The 19,033-nt window shown below is 49.6% G+C and overlaps 1 protein-coding gene across 1 annotated transcript in view; it reads left to right on the top strand.

Moving 5' to 3' along the window:
• The first annotated feature begins 1,343 nt into the window (after nucleotides 1-1,343).
• The window catches only part of TSPAN2 (tetraspanin 2), a 58,216-nt gene continuing 40,526 nt past the window's right edge, over nucleotides 1,344-19,033 (top strand). The window contains exons 1-2 of the mRNA XM_045478762.1: nucleotides 1,344-1,487; nucleotides 17,321-17,423. Of these exons, the coding sequence (XP_045334718.1) occupies nucleotides 1,419-1,487; nucleotides 17,321-17,423 (172 nt within the window). The 5' untranslated portion in view covers nucleotides 1,344-1,418. The remainder of the gene's footprint in view (nucleotides 1,488-17,320; nucleotides 17,424-19,033) is intronic.

The following is a 19,033-nucleotide window of genomic DNA, read 5'->3' as shown; positions in this document are numbered from 1 at the left end:
GAGACCCAAGGATACTTTTGGACCTTTGTCAGCTGAGAGCTATGCCCACCACCTCCCAGATTCACCTCCTGTCTGTTCCACTTGAGCTAACTACATTTCTCCTAGTTGAAGGTCGTGTGTGTGGGGGGGGGGGAGGGACTTTGGTCTCTCCAGCCCTGTGGTTTTGTACATGCTGTCCCATCTGCCTGGACTGCTCTTCCTTTGTGCTCACCTCATTCTTGGAGACCAGGTCAGGCCCAATCTCCTCTGTAAAGTCTTCCCTGTCTAATGAGGTGAGGTCCAGCTCTGCTGGCCAGCACCTTGCCCAACCTCCCCATCTTGCTATAACTATGTGCTTACAGATGTCTCTCTACCACCAGAGAAGATACTGCCAGGCCTGGCTGTCTCATTGTTGAGTCCCTGGGGCTTGCTACTATGCCTAGCCTATAATTGGCACTTCAAGTTTTGCTGAATTGATGCACAGGATTCCTGGATTTTACACTTTCTTGTCGCCCCCATACCGTCTGGCACCACATATTGCAGACTCTTAGTCAATGGGAGCGGGAGCCTGGTTTCCCTGCCAGCAGCCTAACTTAATAAAACAGAGCAACACAAAACCCGCCCCCCCTTTTTCTCCCGTGTCCACATCACAATTAATACCCCAGGATCTGAATTCCTTTCGAAGCCCTCCCACCAGTCGAATCCAGCGGGACCCGAGGGGTCTGACCGACTCCCCCGCTCAGTGCAGAAGGGGCAGGGTGGGGAGCCATCAGGGCGCAGGGTAACCGCATCCCGCGCCTTCTGCCAGTTCTTGCCTATTAAGGTAAGAGTTCTCGGAGGAGTGCGGGAGCGACCGAAGCGGGGGGATCCCCAGAAAGGGCCCCGCGGCCGGTGCGCTCGCCCGGCGCCGGGGGAGCACAGCCCGGGTACTGCCAGCTTCAGGGCGGCCCCGGGTCCTACTTTTCTCTTCTGCCCGAGGCCACCTTCCTAGGTTTACACAGCCAGCGGGGCCGCGTCCTCATTCTCAACCGCCACCGCAGGCCTCAAATGAGTCTCTGCGCAGGGCGCTGATTAAATGGGTCTCCGGTCCCCAGCGGACGCTCCTACCCATCAGATGCCCGCGGAAGCACCGAGAGCGCTGAGCCCGCGGGGCCCCGCAACCGAGGGAAGGTCCCGCGCTGCGGGGGCACAGCGGAGGACGCGTCCTTCCGGCCTTCGGCTCTCCGCCCCCTCTGCGCCCCCACCCCCCGCCAGTCTCTCGGGGTCCCCTAGGGCCCGCTCCAGCCCCGCGCCGGGCGCAGGCCCCGCCCCGCCGCCCCGCCCCCCGCAGGCCCCGCCCACGGCCCCTCGCGCTCCGCCCCCTCCCCGCCGGCTCCCGCCGCTCCCGGCGCTCCGAGCGCGGGCCTGGGGACTCGGGATCCCGCCGCCGGGGCCGCAGCATGGGGCGCTTCCGCGGGGGCCTGCGATGCATCAAGTACCTACTGCTCGGCTTCAACCTGCTCTTCTGGGTGAGACCCGGAGCCCGGAGGGCCGGGCAGGGGAGGGGCCGGGCGGGGGCGCGGGGCCAGGGTCCCCGGGGAGCTGGCCTTTGCGGCGTCCGAGCCGGGCTCCTGAAGGCTGGGTGTTCAAACAGGCGGAGGTGTGGAAGAGGCAGACAAAGAGGGAGGGGGGAATAAAAGGGGAGGGTTGGAGGGGAAGGAAGCACAGACGGAGGGAGAGGTTGAGCAACAAGAAACGGTGAGAAGGGGGGGGACACCTTGTGGATCTTACCTTTGAGGAACCTCTGCCTCAGCTGGTGACTCCAGATGCGGGGACACCAGCCCCTCCTCACCTCACCTCCTGAGGAGTGGGTCCCCCAGCCTCCAGGGCACTCACCCCTTCTTGCTCTCCCTTTCTACCGCAGCGGGGGCCTGGCCAGGGCGCTGGAAGAGAACCTCCCCCCCCCCTCCGGGCCCAGGAGGGGGCTGCCGGGGGTGGTGCCCCAAAGGGCGTGTATGGAGATACCACCTGGCGAGGATGGTTTTGTTTAGGAAATTGGGAGTAGGAGTGAAAATGGTATGGGGGGGGGCGGGTCGTCCTTATTCTGGGTGTTAGAAGAGGGTACCACGGGCTGGGAGGGGGTGGTGGTGTTCTTCTGCGAAGCGTATGGACGGAAGAGAGGGGCTTGCAAAGGGCATCGGCATCTCCCCACAACCCTTAGCCCGCAGCCTCTGCTAAATACCACAGATGATCTCATTCAACTTTGCATTGAACCAGCATTCCCCGGATTAGTGGTTCACAGAGAGATAGGGCCATGCCCCTGGTCTCCTATATTGTTGGGACGAGGTTAGGGCCAGACCATCCCTAGATCCCCGGCTATCCTGTCTCAGGCCCTGGAGGACAAGGTCTAAAAATTGTTTTCTCTGCACGTTCCTGCTTGGGCTTTCTCAAGAAACTGTCAGTCAGTATAACTGCTCAGTTAGACCCTGGGGGAAAATAAAAATCTTGTTTTGGGTGAACAGGTTCTTAAAGCTGGGGTGGTGGGTTGGGGGTGGGGGGGAGCAGCAGTGGCCTGGGTGCTTTGAAACAGCCAGGAAGGAAGAGGATGGTGATTGTCCTATGGGCTCTGGGGAGTCGGTCTTCCCATGGCTGCAACTAATTAATTATTGAGTGATGGGCTCTGCTCATGTCTGCCAACCCATTAGCCCAGATGGCTGGGTGACTTCAGCAACTGCAGCCTCTCAGAAGAAAAGTTACCAGGCTCAGCATCCTGCAGCAGGGGAAGGTGTGAAGGAGGCACCCCAAAGACAGCCCCTGAATTTTAAAAATACACATGGTTTTTGTATCCCAGGCATTTACACTCAGCCTACTGTAGGGAGGGACGTTTCTAAAGGCCCTTTATGTTGTGCTTTTTAATAGTGTGGCTTAATTTCAAAAGCTGTTAATTATAGATGTCATGCTTGGGTGACACCCTTCGCTCTCGCTGCTTACAAATTCAAAACAAGTTTCATATCAGCCTTAGAAGGAATTCTCGGGCTGGGCTCAGTGCTTACTTAGTGCCTGATGTTATGCCAGCCCTTCCAGGGATAAGAGGAAGCATTTCTTGAATGTTTTCTGTGTGTCAGGGACAGTGCTAAGCACATTGCATTCATTATTACACTTAATCCTCACAACAGTCCTCACGTGTATAATATTGCTATCCCCATTTTTACAGTTGAAGAAAGAGGCTCAAATAGGTTGACTTGCCCAAGGTCAAATAGCTAGTGAGTGGCAGAGGCAGGACTCGAACTCCTAAACACTGTGGTACATCACACTCCTAAGCAGGGGTTCTCAAAGAGTGGTTCCTAGACCAGCAGCATCAGCATTTCCTTAGAACTTGTCAGAAATGCATATTCTCAGCTCCATTCTAGGCCTGCTGAAGCAGGAACTCTGGGGGAGGGACCCAGCAATCTATTTTAGCAAGCCTTCTAGGTAATTCTGATGCATGCTTGAGTTTGAGAACCACTGTTAAACAATTATTAAATAAGTATTATAAAGCTCATTTATCACATATAAATATAAATTAATATGTATAATTTGTCAATATAAAATGCTGTTCCCTAAGTTTGCTAATGTTGTTAAGGAAACAAGCCCAATGCATATAGAACAACAAGTTAATAAGTATATAATCAAGCAAAAAGTTCACACTTCTGGCCATAAGCACAGTAAAGAAGGGAAGTAGGAACGAGGTGATGTTTGAGCGTCTACCATGTGTTAGCTACTGGGGTTAGTCTTGACCTTTTATATGTATGATCTAATTAAGGAGTTCAGAGAAAGGATCACAGCAATAGTGAGGAGTCAGGACTCTTGTCCTGAAGAATAGGGTGCTTAAGCTGAACCCCGAAGGACTGTCGAATGAAGGTAGGCAAGGCAAGGGAGCGATGCCACCATCCAGTCTGACAAAGGGGTCAGGCTTGAGTGCAGAGATCCCAGGCAGAGTGTGCTTGAGTAAGCTATTCTCATCTCTAAGAGTCTGTTTTCTCGTCCATACTATTGAGGTAACGGGGTTGTCAGGAGGATTAAAAGGAAATGTGTAAAGCGCCTGACCTCCTCTTCCTATGAGTCTAGTACGTAGTAAGTGCTCAAAAAGCGTTGTTATTAGTGCAGACAGGAAGCATTCGATAAAAATTAGCTCTCTTTCCCGAGTCCCGTAATTTGGGGGAATAGCCTGTCTGTTTGCCAAATGGCTTGCAGCTTGTCTTTGTTTTAGGATAACTACATGTTATCTTCTCAATTCGTACTCACGAATTTGGAGCGCTAGAACTCGGAGTGCTCGGAGAGCAGGAGTTTTTTGTTTGTTTGTTTTGTTTTTATGTCTTGTTCACAGTTGCACCTCCAGTGCCTAGAACAGAACCCAGCACGCAGGAGCCGCTCAGTGAATAGTCTGTAGAATGAATTCATGAATCTGCAGGTTAGAGGACGTGGTACAAATAACCTTTCCAGTTTGCACAGATAATCAATGATCGACTTTATCTGGATGACTGAGCCTATCTCTTCCCGCTCATTACCTGCCAATTTGTTCTCTCTTGGGCAGATTGAGCACAGGACAGGGGCAGGGATGGGTGCGGGTGGTATGGGGTCTTCCTCTCTCCCAACTCCATGGGAGGGTGGGGACTGTGGGTCTCAGAGCAGCAGCAGTTACAAGAGGCCTTCCCAGGTCCTCTACACGCACAACCACAGGGAAACGGCCAGCTGAAACCAGTACATAATGATTTAGGGGAAAATGAGTATTTGGGATAAATTATCTAGATGTCTACCTTCACTGTAACTGAGGGAACCTGATTCCAGAAAAGCCCCACCCTAGTTTCTGAAGTTGTTTTTCCTGGTTGGAGGGGTTTGTGGGGAGGTTGGGGAATGGGCAGAGGGTGGGGGCCAGTTTTCCTGGAAGGCTGGGCTTTAACTGTGATATTCAAGTGTAATATCGCCACACACTGTTGGATGTTTGGGTGTCTGCCCCTCTGAGATAGAAGGTCCCCCTCGGGGACTACACTCTCTTTCCTATCAGGCCTTCAACAGAAGGCAGGCAAGGAGGTAGGGGTGGGTGTGTTCTGTGGATCTGCAATTTGACAAATCAATTTGCAGCCTCCTCTGGCAGTTTGGTTTAAGTAAGTCTCCCCAGGCTGTGCTCCTGATTTTATAAACATTCAGCTAGATCCTGCCAGAGCCAGCACAGCACTGCCTGGCCCAGGGCTGCTGACTGTATTCACCACTGAATTTTTAAAAACAGAAGTACAGCCTAGCCATGAACCCCACCAAATTCATGTCTGTTATCATGGTCGATGTCTAACATGGAACCCCTCCCAACATCTGTCATGTCTAAATTCGGACACTGCAATCAGATAGCACAGTATATTCCCATGCCTTTCACTGAAATCACCTTTATTTTTTTCTTCTGTTGCATAGCAATAAAAACAAAACACCACAGTCCACCACACTGCATATGTTGGTTTCAAGAAAAACCTGGGCGCTGTTTATTCCTTGGTTTATTGTTGTACACTCAGCGTTTTCCTATCATTGTGCTATACCGAGCAACGTGGTGTTAGCGACCGACAGGAAGCAGGACTGCTCATTGTTGAAAGTCACATGCCATATATGGCTTGTCTGAAGTTTCTCTCCTTTCCTTCTCACCACTATTCATGCAGCTTTGGGGTTTCAGTCGGTGATGTCTAGCAGGTGCTGTTGGGAAAGACTGTGTCCCGTGGGCTGGGGAGTAAAACATATTTGACCCTACTGAAGCTTACACAGGTTGCCTCCTCCACTTTTGTCAAATTTAATTCAAACAGCGACTTCAGAGCTACCACCTGTTCAGAACACTGGTTTAGAAAAATACCTGAAGAAAGTATTCTTTGGAGTCCACCCAAAAGCTAGACCACCCCAGAAGGCAGACAGGAATTTCCTTGGCCTTCTGGTAAGATAGTCTTTGTTTCTGATTTCTGTCTAGGGGGGGAAGGTAGCAGTGGAGGCCAGCCTCCCCTGACGTGGACAAGAGGGGCCTAGCGTTGCTGGAGGGGGCAAGGAGTCTATGACAGGGCCAGTGTGTGGAGGCTAGAGGTATAGTGCCAGTAGCCGGGTAGACCTCGGACAGGTCCAGGCAGTATGGCCATTCAAATCCAGGAACTCAAAGCCAGGAAGGTGGATACTGGCATCACACTGCCTGGGGTTGTTCTTGCCTGTATTATTTACTAACTAGGGGACCTTGGACGAGTTGTTCAACCTCTTTGAGCCTCAGTTTTCTCATCTATAAAATAGACATAATTCAGTACCAACATCCATCTGTGATTTTTGTGCAGATAAAATGAGTTACTATAGGCCAAATAGTAAGTATAGTACGTGTGCATAGGTAACACTCAATAACGTAAGCTATTAGCAGCAGTCATATTTAAGCATTAGAAGTACAAGTAGAAACCAGGATCCAAGAGGTTCATAAAGGTAAAGAGAAGTGACAGATAGGTGGCCTAGGTCCAACCGACCAACTAAAAGGGCAAGAGTTTCATAGCTTCCGAAAGGCATGGAGTCCAAAGGACAGATGTCCTCCTCTGCAGTTACTCAGGAGACATATGCTGACGACCTACTGTGTGCCCGGCACCCTGCCAAGTGCTTGGGCATTCAGAAACGATTAAGACACAGTCCTTGACCTTGAGACCCTCATGCCTCTATGTTAGCGCTCCATTTTCCCTTTCACTGTGGCTTATTTCCTCTCTAGTGTCTTTGTTCCTCGAGGGCAGTGACTGTTTCTTGCTGGGATCCTCCTTTGTCTCTCCGCACCTAGAAGAGGTTCAGCGGTCACTGGCAAAGCTCTGGCCAACAGGACTACGTTCGCTGATGGCAGCACAAGGGCTGCCTGTTTGTGCCCTGCTCTCCCTCTCTATGACCAAGGGGAAGGCTTTGAGAAGCGATGGGAAAGCCTTTGGTGATTGCCGCCCCTCTAACTTCAGTAGGTCTGCATCTCTAACAAGCCTCCCAGTGATGCTGATGCTGCTGGTCTAGGGAATACACTTTGGTTTAGATGTGGCCTGAAGAGGTCAAAGACCTCCAGGTGGCTCTCATTTCTGAATGGGGCAGAGAGTACCCTTTGTTTTGGCTTCCTTATGGCATTTCTCTTAAAAGACTTTTTTTTTTTTTTCACATTAAGACTTGATGGTTTCTAGAATTACCCAGTGACCATGTGTCCATTGTTCACTTCATTTCACTGTGCAATTCCAGAACATGCATGCAATATCCTTATGTCTCCAACCATGTGTGACGAAAGAGAACATAACCTCCATCCCCTATGTTAATATTGACCATTAACATCACAGCAGGGCTGTTCTCCTGAAGTAAGTGATGCTGTACTGACCACTGAGGCAAATCACGTCATGGTTGCTAAAGAATTCGGAGAAGGAATTGAGGAAGAAGCAGGTAAAATGAGAATATCCGATTGGCTGAGAGCATATCTTACAGATGAGTAAGGGTTACCTTGGCCGGCCTTTTTCATCCTTTTTGGATTTAATTGGACACAAAAATAATAATGCTAATTAACATTCATATGACGTTTTAGTTTACAAAATGCTTTCACATGCCTTATCCCATTTGATCACACATTGCAGCGGGCCCATGACACAATGTAATTATCCCCATTTTACAGATGTGGAAGCCGAGAGTCAGGTCCAGTATATGAGAGGCAGGAGAGAGGTTGAGAACATGACTGGTCAGTTTAAGACAGAGGAAAAGCAAGATGGGAATTGAGAAAGGGTATATATGTATCAAGAGACAGTTTTTAAACTCAATTTCAGGAGCAAAACCTTGAGGAAGAATAGTAAGCATTATATAAATGTAAGCTGTGTGCCGCTGCTTTCCTGAGCGCATTTTCTACATTAGCTCCTTAAATCCTCACTCCAATCTCCGAAATAGCAGCTATTGTTACCCCTAGTTTGCACAGGAGGAGACAGAGGTGCAGACACTTTAAGAGACTTGGCGGAGACTCCGAGCCAGCCAGCGACAGAGCTAGGTTTCCGTGTGTGGCCCCAGACTCTCTGGTGTCAACCACTCTAAGTCTGCAGACCAGCAGGAGAGAAGGTTGGAGCTGTGATGAACGTGTGCATTCCAGTATGGTGACCGTGCTACTAATCATATGCGGCGACTCAGATTTAAATTAGTTAGTATTAAAAGAGACTTAATATTCAGCTCCCCAGTCACAGTAGCCCCATGTCAAGTGCTTGATAACCATAGGGGGCTAGTGGCTACAATACTGGACAGCACAGAGAGGGAACATCTATATTCACATCACTGGGAAAAGTTCTATTGGATAGCTCTAGCCTAAGTATAGTTATTCTGTCTCTCTAAACCATTTTTTCTGTTTATCTCTCATTAGGTCTTATAAAACTAAAGAGAGAGGGGAAGTACAGTTTTTAGAAAGGGGCACTGACGTCTGGAGTATCGGATGATTGAGAAAACTCAAGGGGATTCTAGCTATCCTGGAAAGAGCATAGAGCTAAAATAAAAGTGAGGGGAGACAGGTGGCAGAAGACTTAGCTATTGGTACTATGGTACTGGTGTTTCCTACCTTGAGTAGGATTCAGTTTTCAGTTTGACTGTATGTAGTAACATTAGCACGTCTACCACCATAATGACACTAAGTGCCACTCCCACTCCTAACACTCACTCCCTCTCCTAAGTGTGAACCGTGAACTCATTTGACCTCTTAGGGAGGCACTGTTATTACCAACACTTTGCAGATGAGGAAGCTGAGGGTTAGAGGGATCAGGTGTCTTGCTCAAGATCACAGACTAGTAAGTGACAGAGCCTGATTCCAATCTAGGATGCCTAGAACCTCCGCCTGTCGACACCGCAGCACTATATGGTGGATGTTTTTGTTATGATCCAGCCTGAGGGCATCACTATGCAGTCAGAATACTCAGAAGCGGTAGAATTTTCAAGAAGAATCGTTGGCAGTGTTCCCAAGTGCGTGCCAAGCCCCGTCCTCCCCATTGTAATGGTGGTTGGGAAAGAGTCAGCTTATAAACTGGGGCACGGAAGTTGGGCGAGGATGGCAAAGCCCCCTGTGGAGCAGGGCCTGGTGCCCTGAAAGTTGCTGTCACTCAGCCAGGAAGCCCATTTGCTCTCCCTGCACACGCTCGAATCTGTCCGGTCCCCTGTTAATGCCCCAGTGCTGTCTGCCTTCACGGCACAAATGGCTTCTGGCAAAATTGCTGTTAAGTAAAAGCTCTGTAGAACACCAAGCTGGACTTTCAGGATTTCTCCGGGATTCCATCCAAGCTAACTTTTTAATAAACCAAAGCTTTTAGGCTTGTTCCAGTCTGACCTGAGTTCTACCTGAAACATTTATTTCCTCCTGTTGTTTCTCTGTACCATCTAAAACTGGATGGAGAGCATTATCATTGATTGATATTTAAGAATCCTATGTATCTCAAGAATAATTCTTGAGATACCTTGAAAGATATTAGGCTCTAAAACAAATATTGCTTCATGCCCAGTCTTTGCTCATATAAAGCTTGATACAGATGAGATATCACAGTAGGCATTGGAGCCCTCAAGGTATATGTCTACTCAGAGGGCGAGCCTGGGATAAGAGCCAGCCAGGTGTTGTAAGGAGGAAGTCAGAGGATGTAGAAAAGGCCATTACTGTGCTCCTGGGAAGTCATCCGCTAGGTGAGCTAAGGCAGACAGCGGATTTCATTCACTTCAGTGACTTGGTGGGTTGGATGTTAGTTCTGTATTTGATCTTCCCTTGATGAAGCCATCTGCTCACTGGAGTCATTAGCCAGCAGTCTGTGATATTTGTGTTGCTGTCAAAGACAACTATACGGCCATCACCTTTCTCCTAATCCTTGCTGATCCTTCCCCCCCTCCTCCTTTGCCTTGTATCTCTTTAGAGACAAGGCATTGTGTAGAACCACTGAGTAAATGCAACACACTTTCCAGCACCTGTCTTGTATCTGCTTTGGGGTGGAGGAAAGCTCCACCCCAGGTTAGTTTCCTTCTCCTGTCCCTGGGGTGACCCAGCACTTCCACACTGCCTCCCACGCAATGCCATGCCGGTTGAGCCACACAAGTTAACTTCCTAATGACCTAAACAAGCACAAGAAGGTGTGTTTGGCTCAAATCTATAACCCGGCATTCTTTCCAGAGAGGACATGCTCCTGATTCTGTCGCGATGTTGATTGCAGAACATTACCATCAGTGCAGAGAATTCAACATGGATTGGTTTTAAAATATATCCTTACCCGGAGGCAGTCTTCCGGGAATTTCTGAAGCACGAGCTTGTTCTAATGAAACCGTTATGAGAAAAATAATAGGGAAAATCAGAAACCCTGGTATCTAACCGGCACGTTTCCAAGCTAACATACACTGCTGCAGCCCTGCCTCCCCGTTACACCTCACCTGCTCCGGATGTCAGGGCAAAGGCAGCGAGCTTCCTCAGATCTCCTGTGGCCTTTGGCTCTTGGGTTTCTTCTGACAAAATCCTTGATTTTGAGAAAGTGCTGTCTGCCTTCTTTCACTGAATAAGGGGATGAAAATCTTGGGAGCTGGCTTTCCTCCTTGAGAAAATTAGTGTCACCGTCCAGAGCAAATGTGCTTCTGACGTTTGCCTGCTGAAAGGATGAAACTCCATTACCCTTATGGTATCATAATGTGGTTTGCAATCACATCAAAACTGTGAGTGCTCATTACGTGATTCCATCCGGGATGAGAACTGCCCCCGAGCTTAAAAGCTTTTAATGGAAACTCTGGGGTTCAAGTGTCATTTCCAGCTTTGCATGACTTCATCCCAAAGAAGAGATTTGCAGATGAGTTGGGTTGTGGGCGCACATGGTGTTCACCCTGGAGAAGCAGGAATACAAAATTGCTTTGGTTCAGTCCTTCATTCGAGTCCTTGATTGCTGCTCTAATTGCATTCATATGTCCCTGCCTGTCAAAGGCGTGTGGAGATGTACCCTGTGTCCACGCATGAGGGGACAGCACACATCCGCACAGGCTTAGGAAACACGGAAGTGGATAACTACCTGCGCTGGTTTTGTTTTGGTTTTCTGTGGGAAAGTGTTTTGCTGAGTATATTCAGCAGTGTGTTCACACAGTGCCTTCCAAGGTGTCTGCACAGTGTTTCCCAGGCTCAGATGTTTTTGAAAATAGTATTTTGCAAAGTATTCCCTTGGGGGGCAATCATTCCTGTCAGCCTGTCTTAGTCAAGTCAGGTTGCCATAAAAAAAATACCATAGATTGGCTTAAACAACAGGAATTTATTTCTCACAATTCTGGAGGCTTGGAAAGTCAAGATCAAGGTATTGGCCGATTGGGCTCTTGGTGAGAGCTTTCTTCCTGGAAATCAGATGGCTGCCTTCTCACTGTGTCCTCACATGGCAGAGAGAGAGAGAGAGAGAGAGAGACAGACAGAGAGGGAGAGTGCAGGCTCTAGGGTCTCTTATAAAGGAATCCCATCATGGGGCTCTCACCATCATGACCCCATCTAAACCTAATCATCCCTCAAAGGCTGCACCTCCAAATACCATCACACTGCGGGTAGGGCTTCAGCATATGAATCTGGGTGGTGGTGGAGGACACAGTTCAGTCCACAGCACAGCCTAAATGGTAACCTTGTGAAGGCCCTCCTCTCTTGCACTTAACAGATGTCTGTTGGGAGCCTGCTCTACAAGGCTGAGGGGTAAATCAACATACACCCTATCCCTACCCTCATGCAGCTCAGGCCTTAGTTTTTTTCAATGCCAGAAATATTTACAACGGATTATGTTTTTAATGTTTATTTATTTATTTTGAGAGAGACAGAGCGGGGACGGGCAGAGAGAGAGAGGGAGAGAGACGAGAATCCCAAGCAGGCCCCGCCATGTCAGCAGAGACCACACGCGAGGCTCGATCCCAAGACTGTGAGATCATTGACTTGAGCCAAAATCAAGAGTCAGGCACTTAACCAACTGAGCTACCCAGGCACCTCTGAATTCCAGAAATATTTAAATAGAAGTGGTTACATGAGACATGAAGGAAAATACATACGCAGGCCAGCGTAGGTTTCCCAGAGGAAGTGACAAGAGAGCTGATAGCTGGGGGGTGGGGATGGGGGGCAAGTTGGGGAGCTCAGGGGAGGGGGAGGGGAGGAGAGGGGAGGAGAGCTTTCTAAGCTAAAGAAACAGCAAGAGAGTAAGAGCGGAGGCCCTCAAGTGTGAGGAGGAATTGAAACTGTATCTCCCATATAGGTGAAAAAATATGTACTCAGAACTTCCCCAAGTGAAGCTTTTTTTACCCAAATAGGGGGCTTTCTGCTGGGTTTAGTTATCAGATAGCAGAGTGGCATGTATTTGCTTTTTATGATCAAGGTTTGGCTGGCTGCCTCTGGGTGTGGGTGTGGGTGCAGGTGGGAAGCTGGGCAGCCCTGGGCACCAGGGTCTGGGGAGTGATCGTTGCATTTTCGCATCTCAGCACAGCCCGCTTTCCAACTTAGTGCCTTCCAAAGAACCATGTTTGTGATCCATGAAATCTTTGTTTTCTTTAAGTGAAAAAAATATGTCCTCAAGATGGAACATTTCATCAGCAATCCTAGGAAAGTAGAAATAAATACAGCAAAATAAAATTGAAATCCTTTGACAAGTTCTGCTTTGTGCCAGATGATCTGTTTCTGACAGATAGCCATTCCTTAAAGGAAACTTTTTGCTCATCCACTTTCTTAAATGCTTTCTGAGCAGGTCTGGAGACCTCTCCGCTGCTACTTCAGTTTAGAACACAAACTGACTTCTCTAAAGACATATGCTTACAATTTGCAACTTTGTGTCCTGCAAACGCTCTGGAGTATGGTTAGATACTGAAACCACTTGCCTGTGAAGATGCATAATAGAGTTGTATCTGGTGACCCCCTATTTAATGACATGGATGTATATGTCACTGTTCTCTTCACTGTTACCTTTTTCCCCTATTTGATTCCTGTCCTCTTTTTAAATGGTGGGCACACTTTTGCCCTCAAAATTCTGTTTCATCACATTCTCTGAGTTCGTAATACACAGTTGGTCCTCAGAAAAGAAATGTGACACAAAGGATAATGATATCTGGCATATTCTCATGGGCTGGTTCTGTGATTGAATTCTTACCTGCAAGGTTTGTGTCTGTTGTGGACCACCCGGTGGGAACCAGCTTCTCCATAAGCCCCTGAGATCCTCCTGAGAAGGAACTGGGTCTTCCTTTCCTATGAATCTTTGGCTCCTGGCTCACAATAGATGTTCAATAAATGTTTAAGTGACCAACATCAAAGTCCCACTCATGCTGCTGTAGGAAAACATCCATTCCTAGAAAAAACAACATCTCTAGTGAGAATTACTCCAGAGGCATGAGGATTGGTACGAGTCCTGGACACAGGGGCAGCCCTCAGAAAAGTTCTTTAGTTAGGAGAGTGGACCCTTTGTGGTCCTCACCACTCAACTACATCCACTCTCTAGTGTCCCTGCTCCCTCCTTCAGCCATCGGGTCTTTATCTCTGGCTTCTCACTATCTGGCATGAGGAAGCACTCATGCTCCTGATTGTTCCATCAAAATGAGTAGCTCCCGTCTCCCCTCAAGGCCCTGCCATGGGCTTTCCAAGATGGCAGCAAGCTAAGTAGAAGCCATGGGCCATGCATGATCTGCCCCAATGTGCCTTTCCAGCCCCAGATTTTTCTCTCTCTGCCCAACACAGGTTCCAGGTAAGGAAGGAAAGCCTTACCCATGCTGTTCCCTCTGCCTGATATTTGCTCCCCCCTTCCAGTCCTCCCTGGCTCAGTGACTTCCAGCTCATTCTTCAAGGTGTAAATCAAAATGCCTTCTGCCGAACACCGGTTGTCACGCTTTGCTCTGACCCCCCAGGGCAGTGTGACGCTCCTCCATGAGCACACTTCCTGCATTACGTTGCATGTGTCCATTCATGGGATTATCTTCCATGTGAGACTGTGAGTCCTGTCTTTCAGCATTGATTTCCTAAAGCCTAGCACATCCCCAACTGGGACCACAGTTGATTCCTTGAAAGATGGGAGGAAGGGGAAGGAGGTGAGGGCAGGGGCAAGAGAAGGAAAGGGCGGCCTCATTCCTTGTTTGTTCCAACACTGGCTGAGGTGCATGTTGTGGCTGAGATTAAAAGGAGAAGAGTGGGAAAACAGAGGGTTTGGGCCTAGAAGGGGTTAAAATTTAAGCCTAGTGGGCCTGAAGTCTTCTCCCACATCATTTAGTGAGATGTCTCTTCCCGGCTTTGGGACACACAGAGCAAGGGGACTCACTGACACCTGCCTTGCTCTCTTTGCCCCTGGCTGCACTGGAATTGGGGTGAAGTTTTTCAATTTAATTCAGTTTGTAGCATGAGGTAGATCAGTCAGAGTCCAGTGATCAGAGTATTACAAGAGACTTACCGGAATGGTGAGTCTGAAAAAACCAAAGGGCTACGTGGTCTGTGTTGATGTCACTTTCCAAAGCAGCGATCACTGTTGTCACGAGCAACCTCAGCCCTGACTGGTCCTCACCCACGTATTCCTGACACAACCAGTGGCTATGTGCTGGGAGGATTCCCTCCACACAGTGATGACATTCAGTTAAGCCACAGTTTCCTTGACCCGGGAGGAAACCCGTGTGGTTTGGGGTTGGGGGCGTGGATGAGCAAGCCCAGATTTTTTTTCTCCTTGCCCCGTGGCTTTAAATTGCAACTTCTCTTTTAATTTTCCATTATGCAGTGACTACATGTGTGCCAGAAGTGGACAAATGTGTTCCGTCTGGGAGGGTGATCCCAGACAGCAATAAATTAAAGTCTGTGTACAGACATGCCAAAAATGTGGCCGCGTGGTGGGGTGTCCCTGGGACCAGTCACCTCCTCCACAGTCTGCTTGGTGGCTGCAGGCCTTTGGCCTGACGCCTCTGTCAATAGATTTTGCTTTGTATTTGGAAACTGTCTTTCCATCAAGTCGCCGCAGAGGCAAGATGGGAGGGTTGCCTGTGAGGCTTTGCTGGGCACGTCTGTCCCAGGCAGCCTCGGGGAGCTTCTAGGACGGTGTCCTCCCAAGGGCATCATTCTCTTTCCTACACCAGAACAGCAATGACCTCAAAGCTGGTTCCCTCCCAAACTAAAGCATGGCCCAAGAAAAGCCTCCCCGCTCTTTCAGGGTTGAGCAGATAAACTACCCTATAATGCTTTAAAAAAAAAAAAAAAAAAAAAAAAAAAGAAGGAAAAGAAACATTTTTAAGCTTACGAGAGTAATACATGCTTAATGCACACAATTTAGACAGTAGAGTGGGAAAAAAAAGCCACCCATAATCCCACCTTCAGAGATACATACTGTGACTGTTTTAGCATGACTTCTTTCAATATTTTTCCATGCCATGCTACCCTTTTAAACATGCAAAACCCCTTTTAAAGCTGTCAGACTCCGGGGTGGCTCAGTCGGTTAAGCGTCCGACTTCTGCTCAGGTCATGATCTCTTTCTTGGTCTTGGGAGTTGGAGCCCCACATCGGGCTCTGTGCTGACAGCTCAGAGCCTGGAGCCTGCCTGGGATCTTATGTCTCCCTCTCTCTCTGCCCCTCCCCTGCTCACGGTCGGTCTTTCTCCGTCTTCCAAAAATGAATAAATGCTATAAAAAAAAATAAAAAAAATAAAAAGCTGGCAGACTCCAGCTCCCTTAGCTGTCCCTCACATTATCCAATTAGTGCTTTCCCCTAAGTACTGGAAACTTTTACTTATTCCACATGAGAGAGTCCAGCTGGTGGAGCGCTAGCGTCTCTGACTCCCCATGCTCTTCTGAAGAAGCCAGCCACAGAGGGAAGTGGCCTGGAGACAAGGGAAGGACAAAGTCCTTACGTAAGTCCAGCCAGAGAGCCCCAAACGGGAGCACCAGGTCCTTTAGCAGCAGCCTGCGAATGGAGGGATGCTGCATCCAAAGGGCTCTGGTCTGACCCTGACTTTGATGCCCTTTTCCTTCGGAAAACCTCTATTGCCCTGACCGCATCCTGTCCTGTTGCTAGCATGTGTGTGTGCTCTTCCCTGTCGGGCCAGAAGCAGCCTCTGAACTGCTCATGTGATGATGGGCTCGGGCGCCCCCACACCAACGAGAGGGGTTGGCCGACCCAGGAGGCGATCTTGACATCTGCTTGCTTCCCCTCGAGCCTCGAGCCCAGCAGGTGCCCAGCGAGTATCTGTTGATTGACTGATAGGACGCAATTCGAGATGGGTGTTTGTTGTTTTTTTTTTTTTTAATTTTTTTTTTTCAACGTTTATTTATTTTTGGGACAGAGAGAGACAGAGCATGAACGGGGGAGGGGCAGAGAGAGAGGGAGACACAGAATCGGAAACAGGCTCCAGGCTCTGAGCCGTCAGCCCAGAGCCCGACGCGGGGCTCGAACTCACGGACTGCGAGATCGTGACCTGGCTGAAGTCGGACGCTTAACCGACTGCGCCACCCAGGCGCCCCCGAGATGGGTGTTTGTGGCAGGAGTTGTGACAGTCCTGCGACGGGAGGAAAGACTCCCAGCATTGATGCGGAGCCTCACAGAAGCCCTCAGAGTGGCCGAGAGGAAGCAGGCGATGAGTCTACCAGCCGCTGCCTGCGCCAGCCACACGGCCTCTCCATGAGCCGCACAGTACACAGACCGTGCTTTTTCAGAAAATTATTTTTTCCTTTCTCACTTTCCATGGAAACTCAAAATAGCAACCAAAAAGAAAAAAAAAAAAAACCAAAACAAAACAAAAAAACAGCTGAGCTCCCTCTCTGCCTGCAAAACCATCCCCAGGCCGTACTGTGATCATAGAGGCCCTGGTGGAGACAGGGTTCTAGATCCCTCTAAAAGAGCTTTCTAACTGGGCACTGCACACTCATGAGGTGAAAGCGGGTTCGGAGGTGGTGTGCTTTCTTCCAGTTGAGAAAAGTGGGTTTCTTCCAGGTCTTAGAGCTCAGCTTGCTGTTGTGGTGACGGTCCCCTTTCACTGTGATGTCGGTGAGGAGGTGCAGACTGCCCAGCAAGGGACAATGTGGCAGAGGGTAGATGCCTTCCAGGGGGACTTTTATTGGAACATTCTTTTTGAGATGCCTCCCAGGCTGTGCTGTCATGCCCAGTCACCGCAGGGCAGCCTGGCAGAATGGGGAAAACTCTGGGCTTGGAATCAGGAAATCCCAGTTCTGGTATCACATCAGGTACCTGAGAGGCTTTGAGCACATTGTTTCACCTTCCCTAGGAAATGTGAAGGGCGGACAGGCTGGTTTCTGAAGGGATACCCTCATCCAGCCTCAGCACTCTGTGCCCCCAGCCCACTCCCAGGTTATGTGTACACCATCCCTTTCCATTCCCTGAAAAACCAGGTTGTTTCCTTTTCAGCTGGCAGGGTCGGCCGTCATTGGTTTTGGACTATGGTTTCGGTTTGGAGGCACCATGAAGGACTTCTCATCAGAGGACAAGTCCCCGGAGTATTTCTACATGGGTGAGTGACCCCAGCTTGCTTCTCTAAGCTTTACCAGAGCTGCCCCGGAGGCTTAGGGCAGAACCCGCACCTGGATTTACGGAGGGGAAGTGAGGACGCAAAACCTGACCCCTGTAGACTCCACCTGGCCCCGAGGGTGCAGGGGCCATGTGGCCGTGGCAGGCGAGGACCCTGCACCCCTACCCTGCCCGTTCCTCACATGGATCAAGAAAGACCAGTGTGGGAGGACCAGGACCGACCCACCGTGCTTCTCTCAGCCACATCTCATTTCCAAAGAGTTAGAAGGTTGCCTCTTGCCCTCCGAATGAGGTGGGTGCGCCACAAAATCAGTCATCCTCTTGTCCGTCTGGGCTGACGGGGTCCCTGCCGAGTCAGGTTTTTTTGTGTGTGATCTGCTATTTTAAATTGTCGTAAGAGAGACACAATTCCAAGTGAGGAGACATCTCAAAGTTTGGAGGTGCTCAGTCCATCCCTAACTAGGGCCTGCAGAAGGCAGGGCTCCCTACCCAGGGAAGAGGCTGCCTCCCCCGCCCAGCTGGAGGAAAGGGATGAGGGCTGCGAAGGCAGCCTGCAGTTCTGAGACAGTGTGGTCAGTAATAGGGGCTGAGCATTTCCCCGGGGTTTAGTCCCTCTGATCTACTCCTCATCCTCTTCTGCGAATGTCCTCACTCTCCAGCCGCGGGCACCCAGACTCTAGACTTCAAAAAGCTCCAGACCGTTGTCACTGCAGGTCATAGCCCCGTGTGACTGGCCATTTCACGGTCTGTAGCAGCCACACGGTCCACGTCAGTTGCTGGGGGAGAAGCAGGGCCCTGTGCAAGTCCTTTGCTCCCAGCACGGAGAAGAGCAACGTTCACTGCCGGGCCGGGGGTACTGAGCACCCAGGCTCAGTCCACACCAGGAAGGGCCACCCACAGCTGTGTCACCTCCTGTTCCTGGCACCTTTCGCACACTGCCTCCTCCTGCAGAGAGCAGCCAGATCAGCGAGGATACTTCCAGGAGCAAGTAACAAGAAAACCTACTACAAGATGGGTAACTGTAAGGACACTCCACATTCATCAAATCTTAGGTGCAGTCTTTTGTAAAACACACAATTATTTTAAGTTCCACCTCGAGGTGGGAAAGAAGAAATGCTGCCAATTCAGCCATGACCGCCCCTAAAATATGCATGCTAATTTTAGAAACATTAAAGTGTAAATATGTAAAATGTATATCGAAATTGATGAAACGTGGGGAGGGAAGAGTGGCGGTGGGGAGTCTCGTCTCCAGAGCTAGTTCTGGGTCCAGCAAAGTCATCAAGGAGCCAGGGTTTTTCCGTCTTTCCACCAGCAGTCCTTGGGATAACCTCAGACACCTCCCCTCGGGTTTAAAAGACAGCCGTTGTGGCTCCACGTCTCATGTCCTCATACGGCAACCTCCAAAAGAGAAAAAAAAGAAGTTTCACCTCGCGTGGCCCCTTTTAGGGATGAATACCACCTTTGTCAGAAGACCCCCGGCAGACCTCTCCTCGCAGCTTATTGGCCAGGACTGTACCGTGTGTTCCAGCCTAAGCCAATCACGGCCGAGAAGAGAACTACTGTGACTGGCTCTCTGACTAATGGGGAGGCACC

Source organism: Leopardus geoffroyi, chromosome C1 (assembly GCF_018350155.1).
Source record: "Leopardus geoffroyi isolate Oge1 chromosome C1, O.geoffroyi_Oge1_pat1.0, whole genome shotgun sequence".
NCBI classification, from domain to species: Eukaryota; Metazoa; Chordata; class Mammalia; order Carnivora; family Felidae; genus Leopardus; species Leopardus geoffroyi.
Note: the sequence above shows the minus strand (reverse complement) of the source record. Positions and strands in the feature narration are given on the sequence as shown.